This window comes from Anopheles aquasalis, chromosome 2, assembly GCF_943734665.1.
Source record: "Anopheles aquasalis chromosome 2, idAnoAquaMG_Q_19, whole genome shotgun sequence".
In the NCBI taxonomy this organism is placed as follows: Eukaryota; Metazoa; Arthropoda; class Insecta; order Diptera; family Culicidae; genus Anopheles; species Anopheles aquasalis.
In genome coordinates, this window is record NC_064877.1 from 7,525,001 (window position 1) to 7,549,581 (window position 24,581).

The 24,581-nt window shown below is 48.9% G+C and overlaps 5 protein-coding genes across 7 annotated transcripts in view; 3 read left to right on the plus strand and 2 right to left on the minus strand.

Annotated features, from left to right (window-relative positions):
- Window positions 1–1,116, minus strand: part of LOC126572000 (tryptophan 2,3-dioxygenase) — a 2,855-nt gene extending 1,739 nt beyond the window's left edge. Inside the window, exons 1-3 of the mRNA XM_050230971.1 lie at window positions 966–1,116; window positions 558–715; window positions 347–480 (exon numbers count right to left, since the gene is read on the minus strand). Coding sequence (XP_050086928.1) covers window positions 347–480; window positions 558–715; window positions 966–994 — 321 coding nt within the window. The 5' untranslated portion in view covers window positions 995–1,116. The remainder of the gene's footprint in view (window positions 1–346; window positions 481–557; window positions 716–965) is intronic.
- Window positions 1,117–2,700: 1,584 nt separating this feature from the next.
- LOC126572002 (odorant receptor 13a-like) lies at window positions 2,701–4,346 on the plus strand. The gene is made up of 7 exons (XM_050230973.1): window positions 2,701–2,856; window positions 2,930–3,092; window positions 3,168–3,369; window positions 3,463–3,720; window positions 3,790–3,889; window positions 3,958–4,218; window positions 4,290–4,346. Exons 1-7 carry the CDS (start codon window positions 2,701–2,703, stop codon window positions 4,344–4,346), a joined length of 1,197 nt encoding a protein of 398 aa, XP_050086930.1.
- Window positions 4,347–4,607: 261 nt separating this feature from the next.
- On the plus strand, window positions 4,608–5,842 carry LOC126572007 (uncharacterized). The gene is made up of 2 exons (XM_050230984.1): window positions 4,608–5,015; window positions 5,090–5,842. The coding sequence occupies exons 1-2, from the start codon at window positions 4,875–4,877 to the stop codon at window positions 5,516–5,518; spliced, it is 570 nt and encodes a 189-aa protein (XP_050086941.1). The 5' UTR covers window positions 4,608–4,874; the 3' UTR covers window positions 5,519–5,842.
- A 2,946-nt stretch (window positions 5,843–8,788) lies between these two features.
- Window positions 8,789–10,298, plus strand: LOC126571999 (protein let-653-like). The gene is made up of 2 exons (XM_050230970.1): window positions 8,789–9,447; window positions 9,515–10,298. The coding sequence occupies exons 1-2, from the start codon at window positions 8,980–8,982 to the stop codon at window positions 10,238–10,240; spliced, it is 1,194 nt and encodes a 397-aa protein (XP_050086927.1). The 5' UTR covers window positions 8,789–8,979; the 3' UTR covers window positions 10,241–10,298.
- Window positions 10,299–10,324: 26 nt separating this feature from the next.
- LOC126571988 (uncharacterized) overlaps window positions 10,325–24,581 on the minus strand; it is a 34,096-nt gene continuing 19,839 nt past the window's right edge. For all 3 annotated transcript variants that reach the window (XM_050230949.1, XM_050230947.1, XM_050230948.1), the window contains 3 exons: window positions 13,813–14,280; window positions 13,606–13,754; window positions 10,325–12,731 (listed from right to left, as the gene is read on the minus strand). In XM_050230949.1, the coding sequence (XP_050086906.1) occupies window positions 10,891–12,731; window positions 13,606–13,754; window positions 13,813–14,280 (2,458 nt within the window). In that variant the 3' untranslated portion in view covers window positions 10,325–10,890. The remainder of the gene's footprint in view (window positions 12,732–13,605; window positions 13,755–13,812; window positions 14,281–24,581) is intronic.

Sequence of the window (24,581 nt, forward strand, 5' to 3'; positions counted from 1 at the left end):
AGGAAGAGGAACCTTTTTCGGAGTTTTATGTTTCGCCTCCCCCCCCCAAAAGGCACTGACCAGCATAATGTTTCGAGTTCCAGTTCCTGGCGTGCCCTGGGAAATCGCACAAGTGCCGTTCCCGCGCACGCCATGCCAACAACAAACTGCCAAACGCACACAAGCACACGCGGCCGTTACAGCGCACTATCGACCACAGATCCAGAGCACCAGAGTTGGACCGGTTCCAACGGTTACCGGATATCGGGTTTTTGGGGTGTAGTACGTGGTTAGTTCCGTGGTACACGCTCCTCGCTGGTCAGAACTCCTCTTACTCTACTGACGTAGGAATCAATTAGCGACATACCTTCAGGATCATGACGATACGATTCAGCCGTTTCAAGATCTCCAACGTGCGTGACTCCTCGATGTGCTCGGTGCTGAACAGTACGCGGATCGAGTCGAGTTCGAAGATGATCTGCTTAAACCACAGCTCGTAAGCTGAAAAATAGTCAACGAACAAACAGTTCAGATTAGAAACAGACCGAACGGGAACCACCAACACCGTGCGTCCTTACCTTGATGGGTCACGATGAACAGATGCTCATCGTGCACCGGTTTCTTGCCCTCCACGGACAGCATCCGCTGGGCGCTCAGCACCTTGTCCAGCATCAGGTACTCGCCGTACAGCATGCCCGCCTCCGAACCGAGATGGTGTCCACCTTGCACCGAATCCCTGTGGAAATACATTCGAACCAGCGGATCAAGGACAAAACCATAACGGTTACACTCAACTTCCGCGCTAATCGCGTGATCGCAAGCGCTGACACAAGCCTCTAACTGCCCAGTGATCCAGCTATCGCAAAATCAATTTTTATTGCTTTTGCCTCGGAAACGAGCCGCAGCTGCAGCTGCAGGATCTAAGCACAACTGGGTCGTCAGTGTCACGAATTACGGTGCAACGCAGATCCACGATGGTCACTTACACAAATCCGCTTCTCACTGGGCAGCTCATGGTGGAGGATACAAAAGTGAAGATTCGCGAACACAACAAATAGATCTAACAATTGTTTCGTTGGAACTCGATTGAGCGATCAGCGCGAACAGGGAAGAAGAGGGTGATCTACACAGTCCGGTTGCTCGTCACGAAATGGCCGCCTGGCTTCGTGGTTTGTCACGCGAACCGAGTGTGCCGGACCAGAAATCCAGGAGCTTCGTGCTATGCTCGGCTCGGACTCGTCGAACGGTCAGCCCGGGTCCTGACGTCACCATCCTGGGAGGGGCGGTTAGCCTTATCGCTGACGTGACCGAATTGCCACGGTTGGTGGCCGATAGGATCGGTGATGATTGGGAGGCTTGTAGCATATCAGTGCGATGGTTGCGACGGTTAAGCGAAACCGTTTGCGATGGTCGGGAGATGACACGATGACAGGTATGGAACTGCATTGTTCTCGGGCATCTGAATCGGCGGATGCATCGGCACGCGGTTATCGATAGCAGCTGTAGCAGCACGTCCGAACAGGCAGCCCAAAGTGTGCCGTGAGCAACGAGTATCTTCTTATCAGTTCATTAGAATGAACTTGAGCGATAGGGAATAGGATTTTTTTGCTAATCTTCTCTTTTGCATACATCGATGGTACGACGGAACGGAAATTTGGCGATTGAGGAAATTGCTTTACGCCAGCAATCAGCATTCTAATTAGTTGGAGCCCTTGGATCTTCTATATGCAGCCAAGTCAAGTCATAGGATGAACTGATCGATAAGGATGAGATGACTAACTAGAGAATCGGCCAAGCAAAATAAACCTTTTATCTTTTATGAATCACCAGGAAAAAAGGTTGCAGGTGGGGGTCTTTTAATATTGTAATTCTTTTAGAGCATTTTTGGTGTTACACTGGACATGCAATTATTTATTGTAAATTAATCTAATTCAAGTTTATTTAAAAAATCCATCTGGCATAAATTGCGTGCGTTGGTTTAACATAAAAAGTAATAGCATTGCTTTCCAAATATGGTATTTTTTATGCATTAATGCTAAGTTTGGCTAAAGAAAATCTGTTTTATAACACATAGCATGTAATGCTGATACCAACAAAAAAAAATATTTGAATCATGCGCATCGAAAACCGACTGGAATGGGGAAGAAATGATAACTTGACTTGAGTGAATGATTGACTTTTGAATTAGAAAATCACATGATTTAGTAGAGTAATTCCTCACTTATTTCATTAAATGCTTCTCTAAACACTTTAATGGCAGATGCTACTTTTTAGATAAAATTACATTTAACCCAAAAGTTACGGACAAAGAGTTAAGAAATGTTTTAGCAAATATCTACATTTTGTGCATAAATATGAAATCATCAGTTTTTTTGCCTAAATGTAGCACCAATCGTAGTATACAAGCAGAAGGATATTACGGTCCAACAAAGTATGCCATGCCACAAATCATCAATGGGGCTGGGTAAACAGTCCACCTGACGACCAGCAGCGGTGTCAGCTGGCATCGGTTCGGCGGTGATTAGATTTCAATTTAAATCCTCAAAACAAACTTCATTCAATTTTCAAGGAGCACGCCATGAGGGAGCCATATCCGTGGTGTGCTCCTTGAAATCCTAGATGTCTTCTTCCCTTCCGTTTCCTATAAAAGGAGCTCCTTCAAGCACCTTCTGGTCACTTTGTCTAGTGTAATTGCTTGGACCGTCTACACGCGGAGCGAATATGTCGAATTTGGTGCTGTATGAAGTGCGCTACGTGTTGCTAGCGTGTGGCTACTCGTTTGATTGCTTCACTCCCAAGATTCTCTATTCCTCCCGAGATAGTGCGATATTCTGGTTCCTTACGATGATACCATTGGCCTTTCTTTGTGAACCTCAGGTAGAACGAACTCGAATCGGTTTTGATCGACTCATGGGGCTATTCGTATGCTCCAAACTCCTGTGCTTTGCAGTTTGCTTTCCTCATCTTTGATGCGAAGGATCTGTACAAGTTCGTTTCGGTGCTCGTACCCTGCACCGAGATCTTCCTGACCAACCTGAAGATGGTGATTTGCAATCTGAAGCGGCACAAAATTCTCAACCTCATCAACGACGTGCAAATCGTTTGGGATGAATGCAAGTGACGCAGTGACCCATGGGCCACATCGTATGTCAGAAACACTGAATCGCTTCTCCTCTATTCCTTTGAAGATGCTGCCTCGAATCTCGAAGAAGTGCGTGAACTGTTGGCTGTAACGAGAAAGAAGGCTCGCGTGTTCGTCATCGTCTACACGTCGGCCTTCATGTTCATCTGCCTGGAGTATGGGTTGATGCCGCTGTGGAAATGGTGCTACTATTACGGCTTCTCCAGCCAACCCTCCAACTACACCATCAGTCTACCCTATCCGCAACGGTAAGAGCGGCTGATTCAAAGACTGCGCTCGACAAATTCGAGCTCGTTAAAGCGCTCCCCCGCCGAAAGCTCATCATTATATTGCGCCTGCAGCATGTTTTACAGCATCGAAAGTAACGCTTCCTTCGGTGTAACGTACTTCTTCATCATGGTGGCCGTTTATCTGCTGGGGCTCGCACTGGCCGGGTTCGATTCCGTGTTCACCACGCTGGTCATGCACATTACGGCGTTGTTTAAGCTGCTCAACATGGAAATCGACCAGATGGGCATGCAGCTACGAGGTGGAGCGAAGGGCCACGAGCTGAAGAGTACGTTCAAGGCGATCATCCTCAAACACAAGACCTACCTAGCGTAAGTCATGGAAACAGTCGTTGGCACTGTTCAGCATCAATTGACAATCGCTTTAATGCTGGCCCACAGATTCATCGATCAGCTCGAGGATGCGTTCAGTTTGGTTTTGATGGTACAGTTTCTGACCAGTTCCATAGTGATTTGTGTCGTTCTCTATCAACTTACGTTGGTAAGTTCGTTGGTATGACAAAAACAGGGCAATAAGGGAGAATGCAACTAACTTTCTGGCTCTGGCAGGCTTTCGGATGGAACGAGGAAACAATGAAAACGATCACCTACCTACCGGGGGCCGTGCTGCAGCTGTACGTGTTCTGCTGGTACGCCCAGAAGATCACCGAGGAAGCGGAACTGGTAGCGAACCACATCTACAGCATACCCTGGTACCTGGGCGATCCGTCCTACGAGAAGATGTGCATCACGCTGATGGCCAAAGCACAGAAACCGACCGGTGTGACCGCGTCCAAGTTTTACATGATCACGCTGCAGAGTTTCCAGCGAGTTAGTCACCGGCATGTCGCGTCCTTTTATATGTTCTCTGCATTTTATGCGCCTTTTTTCTATAATTGCAGATCATCAGTACGTCCTATTCCTACTTTACCTTACTTCAAACCATGAACCAGCAATAGAAGTGTCATCGGATTGTACGATAAAATCGAACCGAAACCGCCCCAAAAAAAAGGAATTATTATCCCGGAAAAGGACTCCTGCATAGTATTGTTAGAAGAAATTAATAAAGCCACCAGTGTTGTGTGCTTTTAACTGACAATTTTCAAAGCAAAAGAATGATGACGGAAGAACGGTGTCCGCACGGACATGCGCAGCTGGGCGTTGCAGGGAAACGCCAAACGCGTCGCGAAAAGGCGTCGCGCTGTTTCGGCACGGCCAATCAATACGACATTGACATTAGCGTCCTAGCGAGTACCTTTTACGGGAAGGTTATTGCCGTAGCGGCCCCCTAGTGGCCTTTCTGTTCTGATTTCGTAGCCAGTAGTGAGCGCACCACCTTAGTGTCACTAGCCACCATCAGCAACAGCAGCACCCCCCCGCGGTTGGGTAGCAGGTAGTAGTGTTGAGTAGTTATAGTACACACTAGGCTCCCCCCACCCGAAGCACTCTAGCCTCGTGTAACGGCGACACCTAGCCTTTGATTAACGATGGCCGAGGGCACCTACGAGTACGAGTGTATGCGGGCGGAGCTGCTCGGTTTGGCTCGACCCAGCCGGGAGCAGTTCGAGGAGCAGCAGAAGCTAAAACAGGAGGTGGAAGAGGAGGAACAGCTCACCGAGCAGCTGAAGGTAAGTACTCGCACAGAAAAAAACGCTCCTTGACCAATCGCCTTGATCTGTTACCTCTAACTTTCCCGCTACAGGAAGTCGATCTACAGGATGAAACCGTTCAGGGTACGTCCGGTAAGATGGACGAGCTGAACAGCATCCTGACGGCGACGCAGCAAAAGATCAACAAGTTCAAGGTGGCCTGCGGTAGTCTGACCAGTCTGCTGAAACTACGACCTTCGACACCGAGCAATGATCCAGCGTCCGGTGGTGGTGCTGGCTCTGGTTCAGGGAATGCTGGCGCTGATGAAGGGAAATCCATCAACGATGCGCTCGATACACTTGACACGATGAAGGACCTGAATACGGCTTCCGATGCCTCAGTAGCAAAGTCGGCCGCCAAGGACATTGGCCAGAAGATGACATCGCAGCTCGATAAGCTCGATTCGCTGCTGTACAAGGCGGACAACGCCACCTACTCGATGAAACATCAGACGAATCAGATGAACAAGATCGCCAAGTGAGCAGGAGGAGGGTCACAGGGCCGTGTGCGCCCAGGGGTCGCTATCATCGAAGTACAACGTACAACGAAACAGCACATCGAGCACACCTCGGAGTGACACAGTTACATTACACCAAGCAAAAAGCAACCACATTATGCCGGACTAGGGGATAAGGTTCAGCAGGCGAGCGTATGCAGCGTACGCCACGTTTTGCCCATCTAGTAGCCTCCTTCTCTTCCACGCGCTGCGTCTTTCGATTCGTTTACTGTGCGCGCTACCGTGGGGATTGATTGCATCGCAGCAACCACAGGCGGATGCGCTCTGTACGCTGCAGCCTCTCTGTTTTTTTTTGCTCTGCATGAAGCCACTAGTGCTTCGAAAAAATCAAATTGTCTAACCATTAAGCACCCGAGTCTAGTTTCGGGTTGTGTATCGTACGACACATAAAAATATGCACCACGCGGCACCAATCACGCACCTCCCATTCCCATGCTCATGCGCTAGCAATCATTTTCCGTTTCCGTTTCCAGCTTTTTGATGCCATCGATGCGATGAGGTCTTCCAAACAAAAAAGAAAAAAAAATGGGAAAAATTGTAGTTCAAACAATGGGAAAAGAACAATCACCAGACCCAGACCCCCCCCCCCCCCCCAGACGATCGAACCGCCTCCGCGGGTTCGCGGGTGCTGGTTCGATCGCTAAGCGTCAACGCGTCTTGTGAATTCACCGATTGTGATATATTGATTGCGTAGTTTACAGTTCGATGTATTTAGTTCACACTTATGCGAGTTATGCTAACACCAATTCAAACAAACACATACACGACATGGCACGTGCTGATCGTTCTGCTGCTGTCTATACTTAACAGTGCAACGGAACCATTGGCGGTCTGGAGAGTTTGGAAAAGGTATGGTGGGTGGGGAATTGATGCTTCCAAAAGGAACCGGAACAAACAAAGTGAAACCCCGTTCCGTTCCGGACAATTTAACAAAAAACAAAACACACACTTATACGCTTTCGGTTTTACGTGGTGTTCGTGTTCGATGTTGGCTATTAGTATATAGTAACGGAATGGTTAATAGTGAGCCTGTCTGTATTATTGGCAGGCAGGGAAAGGGGGAGTCCACATTGAAGGAAGGAAGGAATGTTAACCACCAGCAATAACAATATATTATTATGAGCATTGAAGATGATGACGACGATGATGAACAACAACAACAACAACAATATACTGCGTATGTGTATTAGAGGCCGAATAATAAAAAGGATAATCTATGGCAACAGAGGGCGGTCCACCGGATTTATTTGCTCGACACCAGCTAGGCCCAGGGCTTTGGCAATAATTTACGTAGCTAAACTATTGTCTAACACAGTTTCGTACACATTTCGATACTTGGCGTCACATTCTCGGCGTCAGCTATCGACGGTCTCGCCCGAGCTCGCGGTTAACTTCAGCGCGGGACTGTATCAATCATCGGCTAAGTCATTGGCAAAGAATTTCGTCACCTCGGCCACTGGGGCCCGCCTACGATAAGATAACCTATCCGGCCTAGGTAAGGAGCTTTTTCGAAGAATGGTGGAATCACACAACAGAGCAGCGCTTAATCATATATCGAGCCACACGCACGTACACACACATACACATGAAGAGAATCCTCGCCTTTGCGACTACATGTGCGATCCTCCATTATTACCACCGTACCACACATTCTGGTTGGCCTTGTTGCCCCCGGAGCGTATCTGGTGCAGATGTTTCAGTTCCTTGGACTTGGCGTTCCGCAGATACCACAGGTAGATGCACACGATCACGGTCAGCGCAAACAGTACGATGAAGATGATGGCCGTCACCATCCAGGCCGTTTCGTTGGTCGTGCCCGTACCGACCAATGGGTCGGGAATGGATGCATCATCTTGCTTCTGTTGCTGCTGACTCGCTGGGACGAGAATATAACCATTCACTAGCGACAGTGGTAACACTAGAGCAGCCAACAGCCACGTCACAACGGAATTCAGTTCCATTCTGTTCACCAGATTGAAAATCAAACGATTGAACACTCAGCTCCGACGAAACGGACTCGTGGAACGGTCAGCAATGTCTGGATCGGTAAAGGTACCAGCGGGCATAGCGCGTTCGCGCGGTGACGCGACTCTATGATACACACAGCCCTTGGCCCCCGGGGGGAGGATTAGTGGCTAATACCGCGGTACGGTTTGTAGCCTACCCTGATTTCGGTGATAAAACACGATAAGCAGCGGCGCTGTGATTTGGTTCGAATTCCGTGCCAAGCACGGCTCTGAACACTATCGGATCGCATCGAGAGCACAGTCGAGAGAGAGAGAGAGAGTCGCTTTGAGTCGGATTCGGTTCGCTACACACGCGAGGTCGTCAACATGAAGACTGAGTAGTCCGTCGACTACACAACCCCGCGTACACCTGTAGAACAGTTCTGATGTCTACTTATCAACGTAACCATCGGCTGTTATCGATGACGAAGCGATAATGAACAGGGGGACTGCGGGGAGCGCTGGCTTACGCATCACTCGCCGCATGAGGTGTTGGATCAAACCGTAAGCTACCTTCGATTTATCACCGCTATGATGTTCCGTGACAAGGAAGTTGAAGCTAATCCGAAGTCTGATGTAGTGGTGCCATCGGATGTGAAGGATGTGCTTCACGAGAAACAGACGCTGCCAGCGAATTCGGCCCAAGGGTAAGGGTGGCACAATTGATTCAAGAGTCACCACGCCGTGCATAACATGGACACTTGGATTACAACAAGCCACTCGAGGCTTGAGCCTCGATCCTGAAGTGGCATAATTGTGGACAATAAATTGTTAACGTCATACCTCATCCCTAACGACGGTAAACACGTCTCCGGTACGCGGATAAGCGGTGTTTGGATTGGGCCTCGCATTAACGCAACTCTTGGCAGCGAGATGCCAAGGCACGAGACTGCAATCTGCATCTGCCAGCGGTTGGTTCTGTGGTGAACATGTTTTCAGAACATTATCAGTGCCCGGCACTTTCCAAACATTCCACAGAGAGACGATCTCCACCAAAGCAAGCCGGGAATACTTCAAACTGGATTAAGAGTCTAGAGCAATGGCGTCCTATGTGCAGTAGGACGGCTGGAAAATTCTATGACTCCCCGGGCACCAAACCAATCCGGGCTATCTATATAGTTATTTGTCCCATTCGAGACGTCGCCGACGCCCAATAAACGGCAGAAACTATCAATCAAAACCATTAACATCGAGTGTGCTGCTTTGACACCGAGCAGCTTTGTGATAACCGATTGGACGTTAACGCCAGGAACGGCGAGGTGGTCTGCCTGTAGCGATGGACATTTTGATTGACATGACATACGGTCAGCTAGGCTCAAGCCACTCGGACGTTAGACGCAGGCGCAGACTAAACACTAGACCACTAGATAGCTAGTTCCATTCGTGTGATACAGAGTGTGCATTACGGTATCCAACAGAATGCGGTGGATTAACACTTCCTGGCGCTTGCTGCTGCTGTTGATGTTGTACGGTGCGCGATCTGCCGAGAGTGAAACATCATGCACGAGATTAGATTTCGATCAAGCGCAGCTAAGTTCGCTAAAGAGTTGTGAATACGTGCAAGAGTTTGTCGCCAAACGGTACGATGCCTCGGAGCACTTCGAACCGTACCGACCGGAGGCGGAACATTTCCTGACTTACCGCTGGCAGGGATTATCGTGCGGTGAAACGGTCAACAGTTACTCCCTCAACGAGGAGACGGAACTGCGAATGGCTTACAATCTGATTATCGACAGTGGAGCGGCGCTCGAGGTACGGGTGCTGGATACCGAGCGGCTGGACGATGCGGGTCAACCGACGATGGTCGACAAGTGGAATACCGCGCTGTCGACCGATGGATGGGGTTTCTTTCGGGAAAAACTCAACAAAACAATCTCCAAAGCGAAGGTAAGCTTCATGCGATTGGTAGGCAATGCGCGCGCGACACCGGCTAATCTGTGCGTGTCTGTGACAGATTCAAATCGAGGCGAACATCAACGCAGGCAGCGACTTGGCGATCGAGTATCTGACGATTTTCAACTATGGCATAGCAACGAACGAGTGCGAGGCGGTGGATGAGTTTACTACGTCAACTACGATCGTCACCACGACAACGGAAGCGACAACAACTTCGAGCACGCCGTTAACAACAAGCAGCGTCATGACGACGACGACGACTGAGGAAACGACAGTTCCGGTTACAACAACCCCAACAACCACCGAAGAGATAACCACGCCAACTACGTCAGAGACAACGACAACAACAACAACAACAACAACAACAGAAGAGCCAACGACGAGCTCAACCAGCACCAGCACAACGGAATCAACGACTTCGGTAACGACAACGACTACCAATGGCCCCCGGGATGACTTGACATCGGATTCCACTCCTTCAACCACAACAGCAGCAGCAGTAGTATCTTCGGATAAACCACAAGCAAATAGCACCACAATTGCTGCTACTACCACTGGCGCGACAATCTCTAGTACCACGATTTCCGTGACAGAAAGTGCGCGCCCCGGCGACGAGGACCAGTTGGAGTCGAACGAATGGTTCTGGATGACACTAGCGGCAGTGTTCGGGGTAATGCAGCTGTTCAGTGTGATCATAATGGTTTACCTGTGCCTTGAAAACTATCATCTCGATCGATTAACGCACCGGTGGCTGGAAGCGGATCAGCTTCCGCAAAAGCAATGACTCGCGAACCGCAGAACGTTTGCGGATCTGGATAATAAACCGAACCGATTGAATCTGAGTTCGTTCACAACTCTGTCACTCTTTCCATGCTTTGATCAATGGTTACTATGATTTCTTTAATTTTGTTTCGATTTTTCCTTTGTTTCTTCAGTGCTACTGTGATGCTGTTACGAGTCGAATTGACATTCCAAGTTACAAAAGAACATATTGCTCAAAGCATTGTTCCGGAAGAGCAACTGATGCGCTCAGTTCGGATGTTTGGTGCTCAAAGCTCCGGCACTGGCACAACCTCCGGGGATATAATGATGGTTTATTGCTAAAGAATCGTTTCCAGTAGTTGTAGCAGTAGTAGCAGTAGTAGTAATGCTGAAATGTACAATCGTCCACGCCATGCGCCGTGGGTTCGGCTAAGTAGTATACATACAAGTAACTATGAAGTACGTTTCGAAACCATAAACACTATAAGGCACATTGAAAACAAAAAAAAAAGGAAAAACGGAAAAAACAGAAAACAATCTCTATGCTCACAAAAACCCACCGCTCCGAGATGCGCCATTGCTCTCGTCATCATCACGGCTCATCGTCATCTAATTAGAGTATTTCATTGTTCAGGTCAGAACCAGCACCTGGATTTCGCCCCCTATTCCGCCTCAATAAGGATTAACGGCGGCCAGTCCAACACGGCCACTGCTGCGCGAGACAGGCGGTGGCCGCGGTTCGGCATAGCTGTGTCGATAGCCCTTCACCAGGTTGCTCAGACTTTTGGCCGGCATCATACGGGGACCACGTCCGGGTGGCGGTGGTTCACGGTCCAGCCCCGGAAATCGTTCCGCCGGCGACAGTTCACGGTAGCTGACCGGGGCGCGTCGATCACTGCTACCCCCGTTGGAGCTACGTCCACCGCGCCCGTGTCGCAGATCTTCCTCCTCATCCTCTTCCTCTTCTTCCTCTTCATCCGGTGAGCTCCAACCGTTGCTATCGTGCGAGCTAACGGCCGTCGGTTCCAGTGATCCACGGCGTGGCGGAATGGCCGATGTGTGCACCTCGACCGTCCGCTTGCTGTGCAGCAGCCGCTCCCGTTCGAGCCGTTCCTGCTCAAGCCGCTCCTGTTCGTGCCGTTCACGTTCCATCTGCTGGAACTTTTCCTTGGCCGTCTGGAAGCGATCCTTGGGCGATATGCGATGCATCGTCGATTCCGGTGAACTCGTTCGTATCTCGACCGACTTCTTCCTCGGTACCTCGGTACCAGCACCCTTCCACGACTCCACTACGGCCCCCGGTGCGGACGTGTGTTTTGACTGCTCCTCACGATGATACGGCCGCCGGTGGGCGGTCGATGTGGCCGGTTCGGGATCGATATAACGATCCTGCACTCCGACAGCCATCGCTTCCTGTCGCCAGCGTTCCTCGTACTTGTCTGCCATCTTGTAGCCAGTGCGTGGTGAGTCATGACCACGATCCATCGCATGCCGTCCATCGCGATACATTCCGTGAGAGACACCAACACCATCGTGCTGATCATCGCCGCTACGGGAGTACCGTTGATGGCCACCAGCTGCAACCTGGCCTGCTCGATCAACCTTATAGCCCGACGACTCACGGGACGATCTCACCGGGTTGGTTGGTGCTGGTGCGTGACCACCACCACCACGCTGCTGGTACGCTTCACGTTCGATCTTGAAATCCTGTCGCTCGTGCTGCTGCTGCGGGGGAGCTACATGCTTGCTACGACCGCCGGACGACTGCATACCGTTGCCGACAGCAGCAGTAGGAACGGGACGCTCCGGAGAGTACTCCCGATGATGATACTCGCCCCGATGATGATGCTGTGGCTCTCCGTAACCCATCGATGGGCCCCGGCGATCGTACTCCTTGCGGTATCCCTTGCCACTTCCATCGCTAACGATCTCACGGTACTTCTGCCGATCGGTCAGATTTTCCCGGTAAGCGTTCGCACGCTCACGCTCGTACTCATCCTCAAAGTACCCTCGTCCACCGACAGGGGCCGGTTCCTCGATACGATCCTCCGGTGGATAGCTCCGACCACCAGCACGACCACGACCACCAACGGCAACCGGCTCGTCGTGATACTTTTTGCCTTCTGGCACCTTCTTGCTGCGACGCTCCTCCACCACGTACGCTTCCTCGGTCGATTTGAATGGGTTCCGGTAGCGTGGCGTGTGGTTGGTGATGATCGGTTTCACCTCTTCCTCGTGCGAATTTACGGAACCCTGCAGACTGCGGTTCTCCTCGCGGCTCGACGAACGCTGATGGTGACGGTTGCGTGCCGCCTGGATCGGTGCCTCATCGCGTACATTCGGGTAGAGGTAAGCCGTCGGTGGAGCGTCGCGATACTGGCTCATGCGTGTCACCGGTCCATCGCGGATCTCATCCCGATAGCCACCACGGCTGTCCCGGGTAGCCCGACTTCCGACCAGATTGTGTGACGATCCGTGCAGTGCCGGTTCTTGATCGTTTACCCATTCATCTTCTGAAAAGAGAAGTACAAAAAGAGGAATTATTATCAACGCTTTCTCTTGTCCATGATTATTTCTGATGTCAACTCTTCCACCACAATCTATCACAGATCGTGAAGGTTCTAAACATGATCTTGACTTGCATTTGAAGAGTTGAGACATCAAAAACCACAACTTGGCACACCGAACGAATTCGCAAACACATGTGATCGCTTCCGATAAGACAATCAGTATGCAGATCGAGCTAGCGAGCCGGTTCAGCCTCGAAAGCCTTCATTAGAAAGTGATAGGCACCCGCGGGGCACCGGCCGACCGGCGGCCGTAGACACTCGGTAACCATAGGCAGATGACACCGGCATTTAGCGGCACACACAGCCAGCCAGCCAGCCAGCACAGCGCGAAACCGGTAGTAATCGTCCGGTACATTATTCAAAACACCTCACACCGATTAGCCGCGTTACTGTGCGTTTTCCATTACGGGAAAGTAAACAGAGATTGATCCCGGAGCAGCAGCAGCAGCAGCAGCAGCAAGTGAAAGTTCAACCACGCGACACGCAGCAGCACCCGGTTTCAACCACTCGCCGCTGTACCACTCACTCTCTCGCACACTCTGGCGCTGGCCCCGTACGGATGCTTCGGCCACAAAGGTTAAGCTGCCTTTACCATACGATCGGTGCGCGCATCGTTGCGTGCGCGGATCGTTTTCGCCTTTCTAATTAATTAAGGCCCCTCGGAGGCCGTGCGAAAGCGGACGTGTGTTGGGCTGTTCTGTTGGGCTATCTAGGTACTCCCAGGACCGCACACGCCTGTCCATGTAATTATCTAACAGACCCTCAGTTCAAACGGCACGGATGGAGCCAATGACCCCGGACCAAAGCGACGACTTACCACTCGAACTCGGCGGATCATGACGTTCTGGGCTGGGGGCCAAATCGGATCCGATGCCGGAGGAACCGCGCGATGAGACGCCATGTTTGTTGTGACCGGTCGAGGGGGTGTTGGTGCCACCGGTCAGACAGACTCCACTGGTACGGATCCTAGAAGACAACAACATTAAACCACTGGCCGAATTGGGATCCCACAGACGCGCCTTACCGTCGATTGGCGGCCTCGGTGGCCAACGTGGGGCTGGTCTTGTCACCGTACTCCTTGGTTGGCAGCAGGAGCGGCACTCCACCGCTCAGCTTTTCGCGCAGTTCCGCTGCCAGCGAATCGTACAGCTTGGATTGGCTGATGAGCGGCGAAAGGGCGGGACTCGTTGGTGAGTGTTCCTCGGAACATTCGGATTCGCGTGTGCTCGTCCCGGTGTCGCTGCTACCGTGCTGGGAGTGTGAGTCGCCCGGATGATGCGGATGGTGCGGATTGTGGTGATAGGCAGCAGCACCACCGGCAGTACGGCGCGGTGACTCGTACCGTCGTCCCATTCTGTTGTTGTTGCCTCGTCCTCCTCCTCCTCCTCCTCCACCACCGTCCAGCGGTGTTGTGGCGATGGCCGAGCTGGTGGTCGATGGATGTGTGGCCGGACCGCACGGACCTCCGGCTAGCTGCGCTGCTAGCCCGAGACTGAAAGCACAGAAGAGAGAGAGAAACCCAAGCGACGCGAGGGGTTAAACGATATTAATCATGCGTAGAAGATCAATGAGGAGAAGAAGAGAGGAGGAGGAAGAGGAGGAGAAGGGAGAAACTCCATCTTCTTTTGGCACCGCAATTCGGCAAACCACTTGACCGACGCACGCAAAGTGTTGTATGTGCTTTGACGCTCCACTAGAAGCGGTGCGGCGTGGAAAGGGGGAATTGAGAGGAGATTGAAAAGGAAATGTGAAAGTCCCGGACACCAGGGCAGAAGACCGGTGGGGTGTCGGTACGGGTGCGTAAATATTTGGCAGCCGGGAGGGCCCATTATTGGACGTCTCGGACGCTCGTGAGCTGGACATTCTCTTCCAGCTCCAATGCCCGGAGCATGGCGGATTGGGACTTTTACCCCCGGAGCGAGAGGGAGGGCGAGGAGGAGGGAATGATTAATATTTCCTTCTTAGGGCCGCTTCGCCGCTGCTGCTCCTCCTTCTCCTTCCATCTCGAAGATCACTTTAAAGAGGTGACGCAGCAGCTCAATTCTGCGCATGGCGATCGCATAACTCTCGCGATCGCCAAGTGACTTGGAAGTTAAATTGGAAGTCGTAGCGTTGATGACGATGGTTCGGATCAGATGAAACGGAGGGTACAACAAGATAAACTTATCGTCGATCAGCATCAGCAGTCCTAACCTATGATCTACTGCTAGAGCTACTGGAATACCTTCATTAGGGCAGGCTGTTGGTCCACAAGCTGGTTCCCCAGTGATGCCGCAGCTACGGCAGATTGAATTCCAATGCTCAACGTTTCCCTTTTGCTCTCAAGTCAAGGGCCCTATAGTCTTGGAGCTCGAGAATCAACTGATCAGAGGCGAGCTGATGGAATGTGGTGACCAACAGGGCGTTCCAATCAAGCCGGATCTATTCATTGGCTTCGCTCACTTGGCCTGGTGCACTAGGTAACTGGACAACGACCACAGGCTCTAACAGGTGGGTTGGGTTCGAAACCGATAGAGTCGAACCACCGCAGTGACTGACCGCAGTGATCGTGGTGGTCGCTGACCGCGCAGCACCGCTGACCCAAATATCCATTTGTGTGGCTGTGGTAGTCGATATCCGGAGGCAGGTGCATGGAGAGCGACGGAAATGGCGATGGAAGCAACCAGCAACCAGCACTTGCCGCTGATAGGGTGGTGGCCGTTTCGCTGATTAAAACGCTGGCGGCCACGACGGAAAGTGAAACTGTACGTCCGTTGCGCTACCACCGGGCCCCGTGTGTGGAGTGTCCACTTTTCATTTTATGCGTAGCGTGTGCCAATGCTGCCAATCGCACGATCCAATCGGATCCCATCGGATCCGGAGACCGTTATGCTCTGGCTCGTTTGCCGTCAATGACCACAGTCACTGGCCACCCGGAGGGGGGATGGGGAAAAGGGGGGTTATAACCTTCAAAGCGCACGTTGCCCGTTAATCGCTTGAACTCACTCGAACGAGCTAGCGAGCAACTTCAAACACTGAATGATCGTTTCGCGGAGGGCTCACCGTTATGCAACGTGTGACAGTGAGGTGAAGGGGGACGTGTAAAAAACAAAAGCAACCCAACCCACATCTGACACGTTCGATCTGACGAACCGAGAACGTCTGGAATGTGTACGAGCTCGGATTCGGCGGAATCCTAGGGTCTACAGCTCCAACTCCAACTCTTTCGTAAGGCGCGTGTCGTATATGGATCGACCGCTTCCCTCCTCCTCCTCCTCTTCCTCCTTCTCCTCCCTCTTCCTCCCGGAGAGCTACGCACATTCCAACACAGAGCATGTGCGTGGCGCAACCGCGAGATACAGAGAGAGAGCATAATTGAAATCGACCAGTTCCCGACGCTCGATGCCAGATGGCATCTATATGTTGCCATTATGACACCACCGAGCGCGATCGATTGGTACATTTTATTCATTAAAAATGATGAAATTGCCATTTGGCTGAGTGCTGCCGAGGGCCGGACGGGCATTCGCCGATTCGTACAAAAGACTTGCGTCGTAAGTGACGAACCCCAAATCGAACGCAAACGGAGAGCGCCCCCAGGCGGGGGAAGTTAAAACCATTTCCAACACCGTGCCAACTTTGGTGTATTTTTTTTCCCCCGTTTCCTCGTTGTCAACAGTGTAGGCTAGACACACCACGGCGACGGATTTCATTGAACACACCCGTTGTCCGGTCGGGCGTGCACTTTCTTTCCCTCAAAATAAAATAATAAAAACCTCTCGAAACAAGACACAAGAAGACACGGAACAAACGAACGCTCGCACCGGTTTACCTCTGTCACTATCACCGGTCTCTTCTTCCTTTTAGTGTGTGTTTTTTTTTTTGCGGCACATAAATCCCGGATCCACGGTCAGTTCGAAAGTGAAAACGGTCAGGCCAGTTCGCGAGCCTTTACGTTCGGTTTGGTATACGCGTATATCGATGCCGGCCGATTCGTGCGTGTTTATCCTAAACTGAACTTTTGCACTCTTCCTACATTCCATTTTGCTACTCCACGGGGGCGCAGTGGCACATCTGGCGGTGGCTGGTGGTAAATGAATTTTCGATTAGGACCGACGGATTAATTACCGCCGACGACGATGCCAGTGAACGCGGTGAAAGTGCCAAATCTGGAACCCGAGTCTAGGCTTTCAGCGCATTGGAATTGAAAATCCGTTCCGTTCCGTTCGGGGCTATAAAATGATTTCATTCGGAAACCTTTGCGAGAAGCTGTTGGCGCTGTATGATGACCAACTTGGCTTTCCAACTATATCCGTTACCAACCTACGGTATGGTCCGCTTGACGATTGACGTCCTGTCATCAATCTTGCCAGCGCGCACATCGAGCAATGACCTGAGCCCACGCTAGAACGTCACGTTTTCGGGCATTCCGTGATCGGCATTCTCTCGTCGTCGATTGCTCATTGTTCTGGGAGCAATACACGTTTGTTCGGTATTCTATGCCCGCCGCTAAGGTTGGCTAAGACACGCCATGGAATTACGCCATTGAGTCGCCAGCCTGTGTGTAGGACGATGAGGCCAACACAAATCAACTGCACAGAGCTTTTGTGGGTCTCTTTTGAAATGTTTTGAATTACGCTTCAGACAATGTTAAAATATTCATTCACTCAATACATTACCCATTTGGTAATGTTTTAATTGTGATTTGTTCCCTCGAAGTAACCATTCGGTCACCGAAGACCATTCCAAAAAACGGTAAGGGATGCACTGCTGCTGCTGCTGCTGCATGGTCACGTGGCCCTTTTGCAACTGACCTCAATTATTGCGCGGGAGCGATTGGATAAGATAAGATGCCCAAGGACTGTGGTCCAGTCTTTTCCACCTCCATCAACACATTGAATAGTAAACGATGTAACACGCTGGCGTTGTAGTAGCAGCAACAACAACATCAAGACAACGATCGGGGGCAGGCGCCCTCCCGTGTGCACGCGCTTCGGTGGCGATTGTGTTCCGATTGTGACGCCCAAGTCCCGCAGGTTTCCCGCAGGGCCAGTGAATCGGTGAGCAAAACAAGAGCATCTTAACCATTTTCTCAACCACCCTTCCCTACCCCATAATTAGCTCGGGACCTTTCGCAGGTTCGTAACTGTGCTGGACCAACGCTCTGTGAAGCTCGCCGAGGTTAGCGAATTAAGAAGTGGTAGTGACGTTTGGTGGAAAATGTGGAGTGAAAACACCCCCCGGGGGGCAACTAAACAAAAGGCCCCACGGACCCAGCGAGGCTCCCAAGACATCAACATCATCCGTATATTCATCGCGCTCGCGAAAGATTACCGCGGAGGGCGCGACGATACGACGAAGCGGGCGTTAGCGAGTCGTAACCGCCACCGCGTTGTCCAAACGTCTAAAATAGAGGGCCTCTCGCAGGGATTGTAATGAGTGCGATTTGTAAATAAGCTCGTTTGGAGTAGAAAATTAGAAAAGGTTTCCCTCTCAAAAAAAAAAATAAATAAACAAGGGGGACGACGCTGTCACGCGCACGCGTAAGATGGGATTATCTACGCCCACGTCGACGATTTTCGAAGAAAATTATGCTCCGCTCACGGCATTGGGTCAGTCTGGCCGCACGTTGGGCGCAGCGAGTAGGGCAACTGGCATGGGAATGGTGGCATCTTTCCTAATCTAAAACAGTTCGAAATGCTAATCGGTGCCAGCCCGTCGCCCGTCTAAGCCCGATGGATGGTTGTGCGAGCCCTTAAGGTTGTGCCGCTCTTTCGTCATCCCGATCCCGTCGAAAGAGGACAGCGAAAAGGGCGTAATACTCGCTTTAAATCGTGTCAACGAGCAACAACGGGATGGTTATGATGCTCGTCATGTACTTGATGGAGACTTCATCGTCTTCATTATAGCTCAAAGTGTTCCGCAATCTATTAAACATCATAAAAAAATCTATTAAACATCAAAAATTGATCATTATTTTCCTATTTGCTTCTCACGTGTGGTCAGCAATTGAAGGTAAATTTGTTTTTTCTTCACAACAACACAATGGGATGCTCCGGATGTCATTATTGAATAACGCATTGCAGTCCAGTATCTATAGAAAGCACAATGATATTCTAACTCAATGTGTTTCGAACTACTGACCAATGGTGTAACAGCTTCCAAGAGGAACTCTAGGAGATGGAGTTAAAATTGGGCTTGATCTTATTGGTGATATTGGCGAATGTAAACGATCGCTAAGCGTGTTTGACGATAAGACCAATTTTAAGTTATCCGTCCTCTCCATTAGGTATGGGAGGTCACGCTGGATGATGACACTGGACCGGAGACCGAGCAGGAGAAGGAAACGAAGCGATGGAAGAGTATTAAAGCGAAGTTGGCCACACAAAAAACCACCAAAAAGAATCAAGTAAGCTAGCGAAGTTAATTGTGAAACATTGGAAAGTTCCCAATCTGATTATTCCTGATTCTTCAAGGTAACAATCAAAATAACGTCGAGGAGAACGACACAGGTTAGATAGAGTTAGAGCTTATGGATTATTTATTTATTTATTTCCTTGTTGCTATTATGCTTCAATCTCAACCTTTTTCTACTTTTCAGAAATCTATGAGAGCAACAAAGATGAAAGCTGCCCTCAAGGTGAGGCAGTAAATTCTCAATCAAATGTTTTAAACGGACTATTTATGGCATATGCTAATTTTTGCATTCTAGGTTACTCCAACTGCAGCCAAAAGCGCATCTCAGGTATGGTATGATATTTCTACCAACTCATAAACTCAACTAACCGTCAAATTACTTAGATGTCTCGAACGACTACTCGTGGTAAAACAAGCACTCAGGTATGTTGAACGACCTCTAGCCAAATCAATCGAATGAAAAAAAACTTGATACGCCTAAAATATGCGCAGATGACTAAGACCAGAACACCAACCCGAGGTAGAACTAGAACACCAGCCCGAGCAAAACCAAAAGGTTCTACAACAACCAGAGGCACTCCACAGGTACATTGCTTATGACCACCGTGAGTAACATTAATTTACACTGATTCTACTACCTTACTTTCCCTTTTCCCACTAACAGAAATTGAAAAACGCACCATCGGTAAGTGTGGACAGCTGCCGTACTCTGTAAACCAGAATGACAGTACGTCCATTTCTTTTAGACTCAACGAGCTAGAACAACAAGACGAACGACGACTAGAACAGCTACATTCCGTCGCACAACAACCGTTAGTCCATTGTTGCGCTCTGTAAGTATATTTTTGGGAGTAGATTTTCATCATAGAAGCTATCAAGTTAATTGTCAAACCATCGATTCCTGCCCCCTTTCTTCGCCAGGTGCCAGTTATATCACCCTACGGTTTGTTCGGATTGCAATTTTACAGTCCATTTGTTAGAGGATCTGCTGCTGATAACAACAGCACTACAACAACAACGACGACGGGAAAGCCAGTTGATTACAGTAGCCTATTCGATGGTGATCTTGTCTACCCGGATTATCCGAATTACGCTACGAACCTCACCAACTATGAGTACAGCTACGAACTATCTCCAATCACAGCGAATACGACCGGTGTGCCGGTGAGTAGTACGGCCGGCCCGAGCGAAACTACTCAAACACCGGTTACATTAACTGTGACCACCAAGAGCTCCAATGTCACTGATGGAACAACCACGACAGTTGCCGTGAATGTAACACGCGTTCGCCGTAGAAAGACAACGCGGGCAACGACGGTCACCCCAAGCCCGGCACCGGGAATGGTTTGGGTACGGGTCAAGAGAAAGAGAACGACAATGGCTCCGATTACAATGTAAGTATTCTGGTGTGACCTTCAATGACCTTACGAATCGGAAATGTCCTTGAATATGTCCTAGTGGAACAATGAACCGGGTGTGTTTAATGGATTTATAATCATTGGATGTAACCGAACGTGTTTGCAAGCCACCTTTTTTGAGCTAAAATTTTCAGCAAGGTGATCGCAATAAACCATTTCGCAACTTCAATCAGAGTACTTTTAATGCCATTTTTATACCGGGTTTTGAGTAACAAAGCCGAGCATGTATTATCACCGGATGCATTATAATGTCGTTGAAAGGAAATTATTCTAATAGCATTCTGATTTGCCAAAATGAACACCTCACACCGAAGCGAAGCTATAAGCGACGCGGTAGCATGAACTAGTCCTTCAGTGGACACTTTCGTTCCATCGGCGACACGATTGGAACACTCGGAAACATGAAGTTGATGTGTCTGCTGACATTCACCTTACTGCTCATTAGCGTAAGTACTGATCACATGCAGAAGTTTTCAAATAATCAGCTTCTACATTATTTATTGAAGCAGCTTACAGGAGCAACACTGCACGAAAATGTCGAATCGGAAGATGACGTAGCAACTCGACGATGGAAAAGTATGGATTCTGTGTTAAAGACAACACCGAAGAGCACTACATCGGTAAGTACCTAGCAAGCATCAGGAGTAGCCCATTTGCTGATTACACGCTCGATTAGACAAGCAAATCGGGAAGCCTGACAACCAAACCCAGAACAAATGCGACTACAAAGTCGAAAAGGATGAAGCAGGTAAGTCGGATAAAGACGCGATAAAGACGCAAACGCACATTGGTTTTGAAATTATTGGAATCATGGTAAGTTAACGTATCAATTCGATTAATTTACTGTACTGCACAATCATTGAATATTTCAACTGTTAGGAGGTAATGGTCAATATACCAACCAAGGTCAAATCTGGAGCGCAAGTAAATACTTATTATATTGAGATTAAAAAAGTTAGAACCGTATTTGATAGTAACTCTACACTATTTCTAACAGATGACCAGAAATCCTACAATGATCAAGAGTGGAGCACAAGTAAGGAAGTTTAAGTAAATGTAATTTATTTTCCGAGAGAATTCTCATTAGACTGAATTCTTTACAGGTGGCCAGAACGTCCACGACGGTTCGAAGAAATGGGCAGGTTAGCACCTTTTGTTTTCCACCTTAATCGCTGGGAGATAAATGATTTGCTTTATACTCGCTTTTAATTTCAGGGGTCGACCATCAAAGCAAACGTTAAAGGTGACCTCCAGGTATTTGTAGCAAAAGTTTTGTTTTAGTATCAAACATGATGATTGTTATATTCAATTCCTTCCCAGCTTGCCAGAACACCAACTACGATTAAAAGGGGTTCTCAGGTTAGTATACAGTGTCCAACACGGAGGTCACATTTTGAATTCAAATAGTTTAATAAAATATTATATATTATCTCTCCTGTAGAAGCTCATCAGTGGACGAACGGTAAGTTAATCGAAACCAACAATTTACATTTACTTGAACAATAAATGTATCGCTTCTTCCAGACACGAAAGGCTACTACACGAAAACCAACCACCAAACCCAGAACTCGGAAAACTACTGTTCCATTTTTTAAACAAAGAGTATGTTGTATTAAGTCATCAAGGGCCGTTTAAAGTTTAATTTACGTTGATCATGCATCTTCTCGTAGGTAGAGCAATCGCCTGAGATCTCTTTCTTTGGAATGCTGATTCCTCCTCCAGTGCAACAAACAACAGAGTCTACACCAACTGCGGCTACTAGTTGGGAGGAGACGGAAAGCAGAACAGGCCAACCATTGAACGGAACCGACTACGAGTATACGGATGGAGATGCTGATTACGATGCAAGCGACAACAGCACTGCAACAGCGATGGAAGATAGCGTCACAGTCAGCAGCGCGGACAACACTACTGTCGGTGGGATGGATAACAGTACTGTAGCAGCAACGACTGTAGGAAGCAATATGATTCGGGTTCGACGCAAGAAAACCACGGCGATGACTCCGACTACGTCACATCCGGGAGTTGTTTGGATAAAGGTTAAAAAAAGAAGAACGACCGTCACTCCCGATGCCTAACTGATGGACGGCATAATCCACGATATGCGAAACAGATATGATTTTGATAACCAAATCTGATGTAATGATGAACAGAATTCTGCAATGTTAAACCTGCAATACAAAACCATAAACACCTGCATTCGTAGGGATGGCGTCTACTTATTCGTCTTTTTGCATTCAGCCGATATACCTTTTTGAGATTTTAAAAACAAATTTTCCAACTTCGTGCCTTACTTCATCATTTTTCGAAAATCACTCATCATTAGATCAGTATCACATATGACAAAAGATAGTCGATCAAACTAATGGATTTCTCAAGAATTGTTTAAAGGTTTAGCAATATGCCACTGTGAGATTGCTATTCGATGGTAATAAACAATTTTCATTAACACTAAGCACCCTAGCTCAATCACCATCTCTAAGTAGAATCAGTTTCTCTACAGGATAACCGAGTCCGAGTGATTGTATATTACGTAGCTCATTAACGAAAGGAATGAAATAAGCGGCAGCAATTTGGGAAAGTCCATTATTTAGCAATAATATCGCGATGTTTTTAACGCCACACCCGAACGATCAAAAGGCCAAACCATAGTCCATTAGAATTTAGTTTATCTCAAGCTCTAAGAACAAGAGCACTACAGCAATGGAACTAAAGTTGATAGTGGTTTGCCTTTTCGTATGTGCCGATATTGGCGTACGCTATGGACCTGTTCAATCAAATGCAATGGTAACATTTCCATCGACGCAGGTATTTTTATGCAACTAACACCCCGAAACACTTGCTCACTATCCTCTATTGCAGACCCAGAACCCAACCACCAGAACTTCTACTACAACGAAAGCCACATCGAAGGTATGTTTTCGAGGAATCTCTAAAGATTCTTCACCTTGGTACATCCTCTAACCAACACTCGTTTCACCACTAGCCAACGACTAGAACACCGACTCCAAAGAGACAGGTCAGTATGGATGAGCATACACGCTGAGGCGGTTTTTAACAACTAGATTTATCGATTACAGAGCACAAGAACTGGAACCACTCTTAAAGGATCTCCCCAGGTATGAAATGTTAAACCTACTACTTGATGTCGCGTGTTTCTTAACTAAACTACTCCTTTTTCTTCGTCTATATAATAGAAACTCATACGAACAACCACACGCCGTAGAACGACCACTACGGTTCGCAGGACGACCACTGCTAATAGTGTGAGTGAAGCTATTGAGTAGCAATTAGTGCTCGGACCAACAGTTAATAATTTTCCCGATCCCCCGTTAGCGGCCACTAATGCTATATAGCTTGTTTGGCCTTATACCATGGAATATTGAAACCACAACGGAAAAGATTGAACAAGCTATTGATGATGCTGCGTACGAAGACTATGATTCGAACTCTACCAGCTACGAATATTATTACCTGGATTACGATAACACGTCCTCCACGCAAAGCGTTCCATTAAATGGTACCGGAAGTACCTTGACCACTTTAACTTCAACAACTCCGATCCTAACGACGACTAGAGCTGCTAGTTCCGCAGCAACAGCCAGCAATGCTATTTCAACAACTCCGATGCTAACGACGACCAGAGCTGCTAGCACAGTGACTCCAGCCAGTATCGCGACTTCAACCTCAACAACTCCGATTGTAACGACGACCCGAGCTACTAGCACCGTGACTCCAACCAGCATTCTCACCGAAGGCACTGAAATCCCAACAACGACTATCAAACGGAATGTAACTATCGTTCGCCGCAGGAAGACAACACTATCGACGACCACTACGACCACAACGACTCCCCGGCCGAACACGACCATAATAAGGGTGGTCAAAAGGAAGCGAACGACAACGGTAGCTCCCGATGTGCAGTAAGATGTTCTGGGAATTGGTTCACTAAGATGGTGCTGGTTGTGGTAGGTCAGCT